The sequence below is a fragment of the Diadema setosum genome, chromosome 8, assembly GCF_964275005.1.
Source record: "Diadema setosum chromosome 8, eeDiaSeto1, whole genome shotgun sequence".
Classification (NCBI taxonomy): Eukaryota; Metazoa; Echinodermata; class Echinoidea; order Diadematoida; family Diadematidae; genus Diadema; species Diadema setosum.
In genome coordinates this window covers 17,848,402-17,860,788 of record NC_092692.1, presented here as the reverse complement: position 1 = coordinate 17,860,788, position 12,387 = coordinate 17,848,402, and the positions used below count along the sequence as shown (strand labels likewise).

The 12,387-nt window shown below is 37.0% G+C and overlaps 1 protein-coding gene across 3 annotated transcripts in view; it reads left to right on the top strand.

Annotated features, from left to right (window-relative positions):
• The first annotated feature begins 284 nt into the window (after nt 1-284).
• LOC140231892 (myosin-16-like) overlaps nt 285-12,387 on the top strand; it is a 77,198-nt gene continuing 65,095 nt past the window's right edge. For all 3 annotated transcript variants that reach the window (XM_072312044.1, XM_072312043.1, XM_072312045.1), the window contains exons 1-3: nt 285-341; nt 2,821-3,077; nt 6,722-6,865. In XM_072312044.1, coding sequence (XP_072168145.1) covers nt 2,898-3,077; nt 6,722-6,865 — 324 coding nt within the window. In that variant the 5' untranslated portion in view covers nt 285-341; nt 2,821-2,897. The remainder of the gene's footprint in view (nt 342-2,820; nt 3,078-6,721; nt 6,866-12,387) is intronic.

Below are 12,387 nucleotides of genomic sequence, written 5' to 3'. Positions count from 1 at the left end.
CGGTGTAACTCCGCTACAGCCTCTCTCGCCAGAAATTCCTGCTACCAAATTCTTCGCATACCGACTACATACCCGTGGCTCGTGCCGTGACGTCACGCTTTTACCCCGAGTATCAAGTTATGCAGATGAGATGCTAATGTTCTCCTCACATTTTGACGTCATTGGTTGAAAGTAGTCGGACAGGGTGTACCCAGGCCACTGGCCAATCAGCGTCGAGCCGGTCCGTAGTGCGAAGTACTTGAATGGGTGTTTGCTGGTGAGCAGACACCAAGTCACAGATTGCTTTAGCTCGCAATCTGGACGGTCTCGTCTCAGTCGACTCTCCGACTCCTCTTCCTACGGTAAGTAAGAATTATATTCTCTCCACTGAGTTTTTCCTTCTCCCTTCGAATTCCGTTTCCCATTAGACCAATTTGGACTCAATAAGCCGGCCTTTGTTTTCGTGATTTTTTTTTTTCTGTCTCTTTTTCCCCGTCGCTCATCGATGACATTCCAACGTCTGTCAATCGCATTGCATCGCTAACATCGCTACATAGAACGTTGTTTTTGTGGATTTTCAGGATTTGTGTTATTGGCGAGGATAACACAGTTTGTACTTGGGATTTTTGTGTCAACCAGAGCGTGAGGAGAGAGAACTTGACGCAGAATACTGTCTGTTTGGCTTGGCAGACGAGTCGATATCACTCCTTTTGGGGCCATCTTGGAGTGTACACGTCGTACGAGCGATTTTTGTGTCTGAAACAAATCTACAGTGAGCTTGGATACTAACTGAATTTGTAAGGAATTTCTTGTGAATTTTGTGTCATAGGGGACCTCTGACGTGTTCGTTTCTCTGTGTTCACACACACGTTCGCAATCCCTACGTGCGCATCCTAAGTTGATATACTACTAGCCTGTCATAGCCTAAGGCACCTGCAAGGTTCAAACTGTTTTCAAACTGTTTTGATTTAGATTCCGCCATCAATATGCATACAATATTAAACTTTTGTCGCCATTGTATATGCTCTTGCTTAACATAATAAGAGAACTTGTATTTTTGACAATGGCATTTTAACATAGTGATACTACAGACTGGTAGTCACCTTTCATAGCAAGAGTCATCCTTTATTAAAGTATTACAACAGGCATTATTAGTTTGAAAACAGTTGCTCAATAATTTTTGTTTCGTGTTTGTATCAATTCTATATCTCGTGTTTCTTTGTAGCCATCTATTTTACTTTTGATTTGAGATGATTTGTTTTGTTCATAGACTTGAATATCACATCTAGATTAATTAGACAAATCGGCAGAACAGTTTGTTCGTCTTTAAGGAGTAAAAACTTACATGTATTTCGGAGATTAGCCTCCTCTTGGGCAAGTAATGAGCCAAACAACCAGCGTCACCTCCCGCTGAGTAGGGACGCTCAGGTACCATATATGGGCTGTGCGCAGCCAGGCTCAAACCAAGGCCTTCGCCACATTAAACCCTGTGGTTTGGCCTTCCTTGCAGTTTACTGGTCTAAAATGGCGAGTGATTTCTCGATTTGAATACCAAAAAACTTTGCAGAAAAGCTCCATTACCTGAGAACATTTAGTAAATTGCGGATATAGGTCAGCACCATGTTCTACATTTACGCACCAAAAGCGAACAATGCAAATTAGGTTATTGTCCTATAGTATCGCTACCGCTTAGTTTATAGACTGTCTGTGAGGGTTTTCTTTTACTGCAATGAAACTGCACTCTGATGTGCATCCGTTCTATTAGCATTTGAACTATTGGTGTTTAAAAAGTAGTATTCATAGATATGATGATGCTCCTTGTAACTTTGTTTCTTTCTCGTAAATTGTAGTTGAATTGGTTCCTATAATGCGATCAAGACACTGACTATTGTTGTCGAAATGTTTACAAACTATCAATTTATACTCGGGTAAACTCCGTGATGTATGCATTGCATGGATAGTATACATTGTTGGCGTAAACTAAGTTTCACGCTAAGATATGGGATGACAGTGCTCAAAGAAGCCGTAACTCATAAGTCATAATGATTGGCTTCTGCCATATATCTGTACCTGTTAACTTCAGTTCAGTTCACTTCTCTGTGGATAAGATAATGGGGATTTGAGTGTGTGATGCATTTTAAGTTGATAAGGGACAATTTGATCATTGTAAGAAAAGATGCTGAAGAGACATTTAAGATCGCAGTGGTATATACAGGTGATGCGAAGGAATGGTTATGGGTGCTGTATAAAACCATTCACTCGCACTCCATCACAAGGTATAGATAAGTGCGTGGGTGTATATGCATGATTACGTATAGGTGCGTGCGTGCGTGCGTGCGCGCTTGCGTGTACCTTTGCATCACTTAGATATCTCTCGCTGAGAAGGTTCCTAAATGTTCTTCGGAAAGTTTTGGTTTTAACTGTAACACCATTTTTTGTTTCTTTTTTAACCTATTGTATACTTGTTTTGATAATTTGTAATGTGTTCCGCGTGAAATTGAATATTTCACCTGTATCTACTTGGTCCGCATTTTGATGAGCTATATAAGAGTCTTTAAAATTATTTCTTGCCGTTTGAACGCTTACCTAGCTAATGCAGACTGGGTTAAAGGTGACCTTCAATCTCGCTCGACTCTAGCTAATATTCTTACCATTCTCATTTCCGTTTTGACATTACATTGCGGCTCTGCCGTCCTTTCAGAATATAATTTCAATAATGCAAAGTAGTGCGTGATTTTTCATATCCAAATAAATATCTTATCCCAACACACTTCAAGGGATAGAACTTCTATTTATTGGACTCACTTGATTCTCTTTGTCGTCATCATCAATCCCCTTCAGGCTGCTCCTACCTCCGAGTTGAACGGCTTCCTCTCAGTCTCGTCTCCTACCGAAGCGCACCGCCTAGCTCCGCCAAGATGTCGGACGATCCGGAAAGTTTCCTGCAGGTCGACAGGAAATCCCAGCTCGAGTCCCAGGCCACGGCCTTCGACGGCAAGAAGAACTGCTGGATTCCCGATGAGAAGGCTGGATTTATCAAGGGTGAGGTCCTCAGCACAAAGGGTGACCAGGTCACGGTCAAGACAGTTACAGGAAAGGTAAGCTTTATACTACAAAATAATGGCTGTATCTGATGTAGTTGACAGGTGAAGAAACAGTCGAGAATCTTGAGAGGTAAAATCGAAATCGACACATTCATTTAATTAAAACAAGAACCAGTAAACAGCCTGTCTAGTAATCAGGTTGTCATGAGTTCGAATCCCATCCGAGTATGCATGCTCATGATTTGGGTTAATGACTATTATTCAGACACTGAATAATCAGTATTTACTTACGTCCATGAGGGACATTTTGTCAATCAGTTGCACTGAAAAATTATCCCAACGCAAAAAGAGAGAGAAATCATTCATTTGCATAAGTTTGGGTTCTTACGACTGTAAGTTTTGCAATTTATGTTATTGGTACATGTATTATTATTTCGATTGTTTTTGTACATAAAAATGTAAAAAAATACTATCATATAGTAATAGTATTGTAACTCAGGGATGTTTGTTTCACACTTTTGTGAACACAAAGTGGAAATAAGTTCAAATCAAATAAGATAAAATTAAAGTAAACGGCGCCGCCATAAGGAGTAAGAACGATCACTGGTTTTCGGGCGGAAGCATGGTAGTCTCATGGATATGACGCCTGTCTAGCAATCAGGACGTTGTGGGTTCGAATCCCATCTGAGCATGTAATATGCCCGTGACTTTTTATCATGGCTATCACTTAGACACTGAATAATCAATATTAATTTACGTCCATGAAGGACATTTTGTCACTCTCTGCAAATGGAAAATATCTCGACGCAAAAATTATTTATGCTTGAGCAAAATAACCACCAAAACCGAAATAGTAAATGATAATCAGGTAAAAATGACAGTGATAATAAAACATCTTTATCAGTGATTGTGAAAAAGGTGATAATATCAAGGCTCGTCATCTTTCATATAAAATCATTCATCATCATTATCAATCTTGTAGCTGATGTTGTAGGCGATGTATAAGGACATGGCAACGAACTGCTCTAACAAAAACAACAACAACAACAACAACAGCAAGAGAATCATGGGTAATTTAAATCTACAATCATCCAAAAACAGTAACAGGTTATTTTTCCAAGAGTAACTAAGAATTTGCGGGAAGAATTCCTTATTACAGTATCCTGAGAGAAGTAACTTTGAACCAGCCTCTTGTTATCTATGACAAGACTTACAAATACAATCTCAAATTACTTCATGAGCTAGAAATCATCTGTTTATGTGTGTCATTCTCCCAGCGGAATAGTTCGCATTGTTAAAAAAAAAACAAAACAACAACAACTTTGGAAGTACATACTGCACGCGCCTAGCACTAGCTGTATACACCTTACATCCTTCTTCCACTGCCAATACTGCAAAAATCTACCTTCTGTGAGAGGCAAACCTGAGCTAAATTCCCAGTGTATGAGGTCATCAGACCAGTTAATCTATGCTATGCATGTTCTCCCGCTTCCTCGTTGAATCGAATGTACTGCCTTCTATGATTTATACAACCCCAAATGTTTTATCATAATTATGTAGCAGCATTACATGAGATTGTACTTTGTTTTGATCCTTTGTAATTTAGTTATAAGTGTATAATTCTTCATAATGTAATTGCTTTCTATTTTGACTTGAGCAGCAGAAAAAAATAATGCAAACAACGTGGGTACAGGTTTCTAATATCTCAAACACGTAGGGCCTATTGTTAGTGTCAATATTCGTCACTCATTATACGAAACAATCTGAACAGAGCATTTGGGAGAAAGGTTTGATGTGAAATGAAAAAATTATTTTTCTTTTTGTTAACAATGACACTTACAACAATAATTAGTCAGTAAACGCTCAACAAAAAAGTCAATTTTGATTAGAAATTGTTTTAAAAAGGGAATTTATGACGTTTCTACATGCACTTAAAATCTGCTGAAATTTTGAATAGATTCTATCTAAATATGAAGATTTCATTCAAAATTTGATCAGAGTAATTGTGAATAGAAACCTTATGTTTTTATCTTGATATGATTCTTTTTCAAAATTGATTTGTTTATTTATATATCTATTTCAAACTTAAACATTCGGATGTGTCATAAAGTGTCTATATGGTCATTAATGATGTGGCTTTGTTTCATTTACCGCTTGATATTACAGTATAAAAATTATGTAACGAGTATCAATGACAAGTTGTGCTATGATAGGCAAGGCAGTATGTCACTATGGTAATCAAACCTGCAGTATCTCTTTCGTCAGACGTTTTCCGATTAAAACGTGGTCACAGGAGACCATTTCAATGAAATCAAATGAAAATTCTAATTTGTTGAAATTTATCACCTGACAAAGAATTACAATTATGATACATCTGGAGTTAATTTGGATCATAATGCTTATGGATACTTTTCCATCTCCCATTTCAAACAACAGGTATGAGTATCAATGGCGGCCCACCCCCATTAATATATATGAATCCATATGAGAAACTATACTTGCCGCATGCGTAGTCATTGAACTTTACTGAAACTTAAAACGCTGAAAGTCATAGGGTGTACATTGATTATCTTAATTCAAAATATGATAACGATCATGGCTTGCTGTAGTGTGTTGAAGAACTAGGCTTTTTCACACCAGGTACCTTTATTGAGCATTGCTACTCGTTAGGCCATTACTATTTTCTCTCCTATTTACACTATTAAGTACATCGGTTTATCACTTAAAACCGATAGAGTTCACGGGGTACGTCGTTATGTAATCAGGGGACGATTGAGGAGTGGCTTTGTCTAAAACACGAGCTCTGTGCAAACAGTTTGTGGAATTGTTAGCTCGGAATTAACGAGTGATTGCCTAAAATTTCAAGTAACATTTATTCTTACCTTGCTGCTATAGAGCTCGATTTATTTCTTTAGGTGCTAACTGTGATGTAAAAGTGAAAAGGTCGAAATTACTGCCCTGCATATGTTTGTTAATACCTCATCCATTTTATTAAACTTAATGCTTACCTATCATGATTACAAGGAACCCTGTAATGATCAACATTTCAGAATCACATAATTATTATGCACATGCAGCACATCCTCATTTAGATACTATACTGATTAATTATGACTGATGTATTCTCTCATTGTCAGGCTTCATCTGTGCCTTTTACTCATATATCCTTGTCATTCTGAGTAATTATTTCCAACAAAGTGACATAGATGGCGTGAGTGATCAAATACGTCAATCAAATCAAAGGAAAAGAAGAAACTATGATTCTAGCTATCGATTTAAACTTTTTGTGAAAGTATTTGGTATTAAAGACGTATGGATAACAGGATGAATTGACAAAACAAAGACCGAGTTTCAAGGGACTAGATTATGCACTTAAAATGACTTAGATTTAATTTGATAGCGAGCGTAATTTTGCATTCATTTGGAAATTTAGTTAATTTTAGGTCTTGAGAGATAACGAAAATGATCATGGACTAGTGTTCCTCATAATCGGTGTCACAATATCTTCTCTGTCATGACAATTATTCCATTGATAATAGATTATTTTGAAAATAATGGCTAGCGTTATCTAATTATCAACAACAACAACAACCGTTTCCATCGGCAGATGGCACGTAACAGATAATAAGAAATAATGTTATTATTCATTATCGAATTGTCACCTCACGCCTGTTCTATGTTTTGTTTTTCAATCGCAGCAAGTGACAATCAAGAAAGATGACACCCAACAGATGAACCCACCCAAGTTCGACAAGATCGAAGACATGGCCGGCATGACATACCTCAACGAAGCCAGCGTTCTGGAAAACCTGAGGCAAAGATACTACTCCGGTCTGATCTACGTAAGTCAATAGAATGCCTGATTGTGACTTGAAAATGTGACGAGAAAGTCAGAGACAGTGGTGGCCTTCTGTCCTTAAACCCCATTTGCTTGAACAAAACTTGGCGGCAACTAAACATTGACCAATTGGCTGTGAGCTTTTGAAGTGTTGATATAGTAACATGATTATTGTCACATGCAGTGATCGCAAACCTCCCTCCAAATTCAGGCCAAGTTCTGCCTTATTCCAAATGCTGGCCCAGTTCTCCCTTATCCATCTCACTGAAAGTAGCAATAGAGGTATACCACTCCGATCTTAGCTACGTAGGCCACCTTGCCTTTGACCTTAGACATCAGAATCTGGTTCGTATGTCTGGAAATTGGTTGGTATCTCTGATAGCATCCACTCTTTGGCGTCGGCTACCTTTGACCTCCTCTTCACGTCACGTTGGAAATACTTCCTGATTCTTTGTATTTGCATATCGATACAAAACGTGATGTATATAGACGACACAATGTTTTGTTCAAATGCCATTTACCCTTGTGGTAGCTATAATGTAGAAGAGAAGAGATAATACAATGTATCGTGAAGCTATTCATGCGTGTTTATGCCAATTCAAGCACTCCCGTGACCTCCAGTTTTGTGTCAAAGGTCAGACAGAAATAATCGTAACTAAATCGCATGAGCTGGAGATTCGAGATCAAATGAAAGAAGGGAGAGAGAGAGAGAGAGAGATGCCTCTCTTAATCATTGGCAGGAAAACTCATTTAAAGGGAAGGTAAACCCAAAGAGCAATGCGGATTGGGTGAAAGCAGCAACATTAGTAAAACACATCAGTGAAAGTTTGAGGAAAATCGGACAATCGATGCAAAAGTTATGAATTTTTAAAGTTTTGATATTGGAACCGCTGGATGAGGAGACTACTAGAGGTAATGACGTATTAGTGGACAACAATAAAAAGAAAATATAAAGAAAATTCCACAAAAATTCATTTTTCATGAAAATTACAAATTCCATCAACTTGATACTGATATATGTTATGGGTAGCAATTATTCCCCCTGCTTTCTGAAAGCGGCTAGTCAAGTGCTCTTTTATAATGCTGGAAAAGTGAATTTTTGTGAAATTTTCTTTATATTTTCTTTATACTGTTGTCCACTCATACGTCATAACCTCTAGTAGTCTCCTCGTCCAGAGGTTCCAACACCAAAACTAAAAAAATTCATAACTTTTGCATCGATTGTCCGATTTTTCTCAAACTTTCACTGATGTGTTCTACTAATGTTGCTGCTTTCACTCAATTCACATTGCTCTTTGGGTTTACCTTCCCTTTAAGTCCAGCTCTTTGTCATCTTTTATCCATTCAATTCATGTACAGAAAGGATAAGAAAAAAATATAATGTGGATAGAAAACAACTGAAATGAGGACAAAAAAGATTCAGCCAATGCGAACACTGTCTTATTCAAATGTCCAATTAACGCAAATGCTATTCTGAATTTATGTTTGAGAGTCTGTCTTCTGTACCAATATACGTATGAGGTTTGTCAGAATGTACTTGCATCGAGGATATACCCCATTTGACATGAGCAGTTGGAGTGCAATGCGCAGAAAAATCGAATGTCTGTTAGTGCAAATAACGTTTGTAGTTTCGGCGGAGGATATTTCTCTTAACTGCTTTCCAGTGCCCCCATCTCTCATCTGTCCTTACCGGATTGACCCATCAAAATCAGGCTTCCTGGGTAATTACGACGTACATCAAAGACGTAGCCGACAGCTCTGACCTTTTAGCGCGCTACTGACGCGGTAAACACGCGCGGGATCGGTCATACCAGCGCGCGATTTAGTACCCTTGACCATATAGGGAACTTGCGAGGCTATTAGCGGATACCCACGACTCCGGTTTCCGGATAGGGGATACAAGGGTATCAACTAGTAACTGAATAGGTGGTCGGTGACTGTACATTTTAGGAATCGCTAAGGAAGGGAAGTTTGTGTTCTTTCTTCCCGGCAGTTTGGTTAAGCTAGATTTAGAAAATATATTCAGTATACGTACATGCTTTTATCATACCGAAAGAAAACCGTGGCAAGGTGCCCAAAGGCTATCTTTGGTTCGGCGATGTTGTCCTTTCTACTGCGCTTTACTTTGAGGATTAATTAAATTTGGGTATCCCAAAACCAAAAATATAAGGGTTTCTGATATAGTGTCTGTATCAGAGAAATCATTTATGGGAACTGGTTGATATAATGTAAACTGAAACTTGTACATTGTTTATCTTAGAACTGAAATAAGCTCTCCCTCGCCTAACTTGGTTTTCTTGCCGTAGGCCTAATAGTAATATTTATCGTCTACTAGCGACAATATATTTGAATGAGATTTAAATAACTAACAATTATTCGAAATGAAAATGACAACAACGAAAAGATATAACCAGTTACACGTGCTAAAAAAGACATCATTTTATGTTTATGTTTTGGGGGTTTTTTTTGTTGAAAAGTTATTGTTCAAATCATCATTTTGAGGAAGATGCATAACGAGCATCTGTCATTAGATGAAACTAAAAACGGAGAGCCGTTCTAGACCCATTTAACGTGTGGAAAATGGGAAGTAAAGTATGATGTGTCTTCAAACCTCGCTAAAAGTTAGATGCGTTATTAGGACATAGATATAGGTAGCCATGCGATACCCATTGGAAGTAGGACGTTAATTCATGCTGAGGATTAGAAAAAGTATGTTAAGTCTGGTGAGGAGACTATGAGAGAGAGACAGGGTATGTTGCGGATATCCGTTGGGTCAACATTAAAGCACATTCCATCGAGTTTGTCTCTCGCGCAGAAATAGAATCCTCGGAGCGTCGAGAACAGATGTCGCGCTGCATCGGCACTCTGAAGACTGTCAGATAGATTAACTCGAAGCGACGCTGCCACTTACCGAAGCGGGGTGAAATGGCATTGAATCTGCATTATAGATAACACACATACATACTCTCACGCTATGTATGTAGGCCTACACACATGTCATAATATCTATATGCATATGGATGTTCTCTTACATAGGCCTGCATACATAGGACATGCATCACATATACATAATTATGATAATTATATACATAATATATATATATATATATATATATATATATATATATATATATATACCTGCCAGACACAAAATCTATAGGCCTATATTTCACAAATGAACAATTATAGCTATGGTTTGTTTTGTCTGTCTTATTACATTAAACACGGATAAAAACTCAGCCGGTGAGGCATGGTTTTTGGCACGTCCGTTTTATGCATGCATATAAATGAACAAAGATAAAACAAACATGAAATTCAACCAGAATGGTTACGAATCTAGGGAAAATGAATGTACACAAAATGGGTATACTAAACGCGATACTTATTGCCAAATGATGAAACAGAAAACATAACCATAACAGATTTAACAACATGGGGAAAACAGAGAATAACATAAAGCATCAATGGAATAGTGAAAATAATAGATTTATGTTGAATTAATGGTACCTGTTTATTTCAGTACATGTGTCAGGTCATTTGTACCCGCTGGGAATGTAAGGGCAAAGTTCTTTGAACTTGTACAAATTCTGCAATGAATTCTCTGTTACATAATAAAACTACATTGTGCTGTAATGGATATCACTTAGTGGCTAAAATACTATATTATCATTCTAAGAAGTGATAGCACTTCATTTTTCGTCTTGCACTTCACATAAACTCAGCCAAAAGATATAAGGGTTAAGGGTTGAGAATGAACTTACTGTACACAATTATTTTCTTTACAAGTTTCTTGTTATCATTTTCATTAACACTATTGCTGCCATTATATACCATCGCTGTCATTATGATTATCAAAATTGATTTCATTGCTCAATGAATCCACTCATTTCGATTTTAATGACATGTGACTCGTGATCATTGTAATCATTGTACACTGTATGTGTATCTACTGAATATTATTATTGTCATCATCATCATTGTCACCAATATGAGAAACATGCAATGTGAACACCACTATGATTATTCAAAGTAAGGTGTATCAAGACGGTTCGTTTGTTTTTTTGTTTGTTTGTTTGTTTGTTTGTTTGTTTGTTTGTTTGCAAAGAAAGCTTCGACACAACAAAAGGAATTTTAAAACAGAAAAATAACCAAGAAATGACGTCTCAGATTAAGCAGATAAGCTATCTTTACAAAGCGTTAAAGAAAAATGTATATTGTTGATATCTAAAAATTAAACGATATTGTGAAAGTATAATAGGCATTTTAAGCTTCAAATTAACAAAGGGGAAACGAACTCAAAAAGAAAAAAAAAATGACGTCTGGTCTAGATTCGTCCTTGTTAGCTTTTTTTCAGAAAATTTTAAAGGACCATATAGTGTTATACTTTTTTGATGTTCTCATGCATAAGATACATTTAAAAGAAACTAGGACTTAAAGCTCGCTTGCAGACCAAGCTTCGAAACAACAAAGGGAATGCTAAAAGAGAAAAAAGCTCGACTCTGCTTTGAGAAATGACGTCTAAGATTAAGTAGATTATATAGCTATCTTTAAAATCGTTAAAGGACCCTGTGCATTGTTGATATTTAAAAATTAAAAGGTATTATGAAACTATAATAGGCATTTTAAGCTCCGAATCAACAAAGGGGAAACAAACTCAAACAGAAAAAAAAATCCCGACTAAATGTCAACATAAAATGACGTGTGGTTTAGATTCGACCTTGGTAGCTATTTAAAAAGAAAAAACAAAATCTTAAAGGACTATTTACTTAAATGATTTTCAAATCTGCATGAAATACATTTATATGAAACTAGGACTTAAAGCTCCTTTGCAGATCAAGCTTCGAAGCAACAAAGGAAATTTGAAAACAGAAAAAAAAAAACCCGCTTGTGACGTCTCAGATTAAGTAGATTAGCCATCTTTAAAAAAAAAAAGCATTGAAGGACTATATACCCTGTTGATATTTAAAGATTAAAAGATATTTTGAAACTATGATAGGAATTTTCAGCTTCGAATCAACAAAGGGAAAACAAACTCGAACAGAAAAAAAAAATCCCGACGTCTCGTCTAGATTCACCCTTGTTAACTGTTTTAAAAATTCTTAAAGGACCATGTTGATATCTAAATCTGCATAAAATACATTTATATGAAACTAGGACTTAAAGCTAGTTTTCAACAACACACGAAATGTTCTATCGTTGGCTATGGCGTGTTAGTCTAGACTGCAGGTTTTAAAACGTTTGCATCTGTGTCATTTAGAGCAATAGACTGTAAAAAAAAAAGAAGAAGAAGAAAGGTCTTCGAAAGTTTGATCGGACACGCTCTGAATCGGAATGGGATTAAGGAGGGATGTCTACATGCACGACTGATTGGGTTTTAGCCGCGACACGCTGTTCTAACAGGGCAGACCGCACTTTGTTTGGTTAGATGCCGTACAGCTTTTGTCAATTCAACAAGTTCGTGTTGGTTACAATAAATGTCGAATAAAGGTGACAAAATGACAAAAGGATGAAAAAACAGCTTAGGGA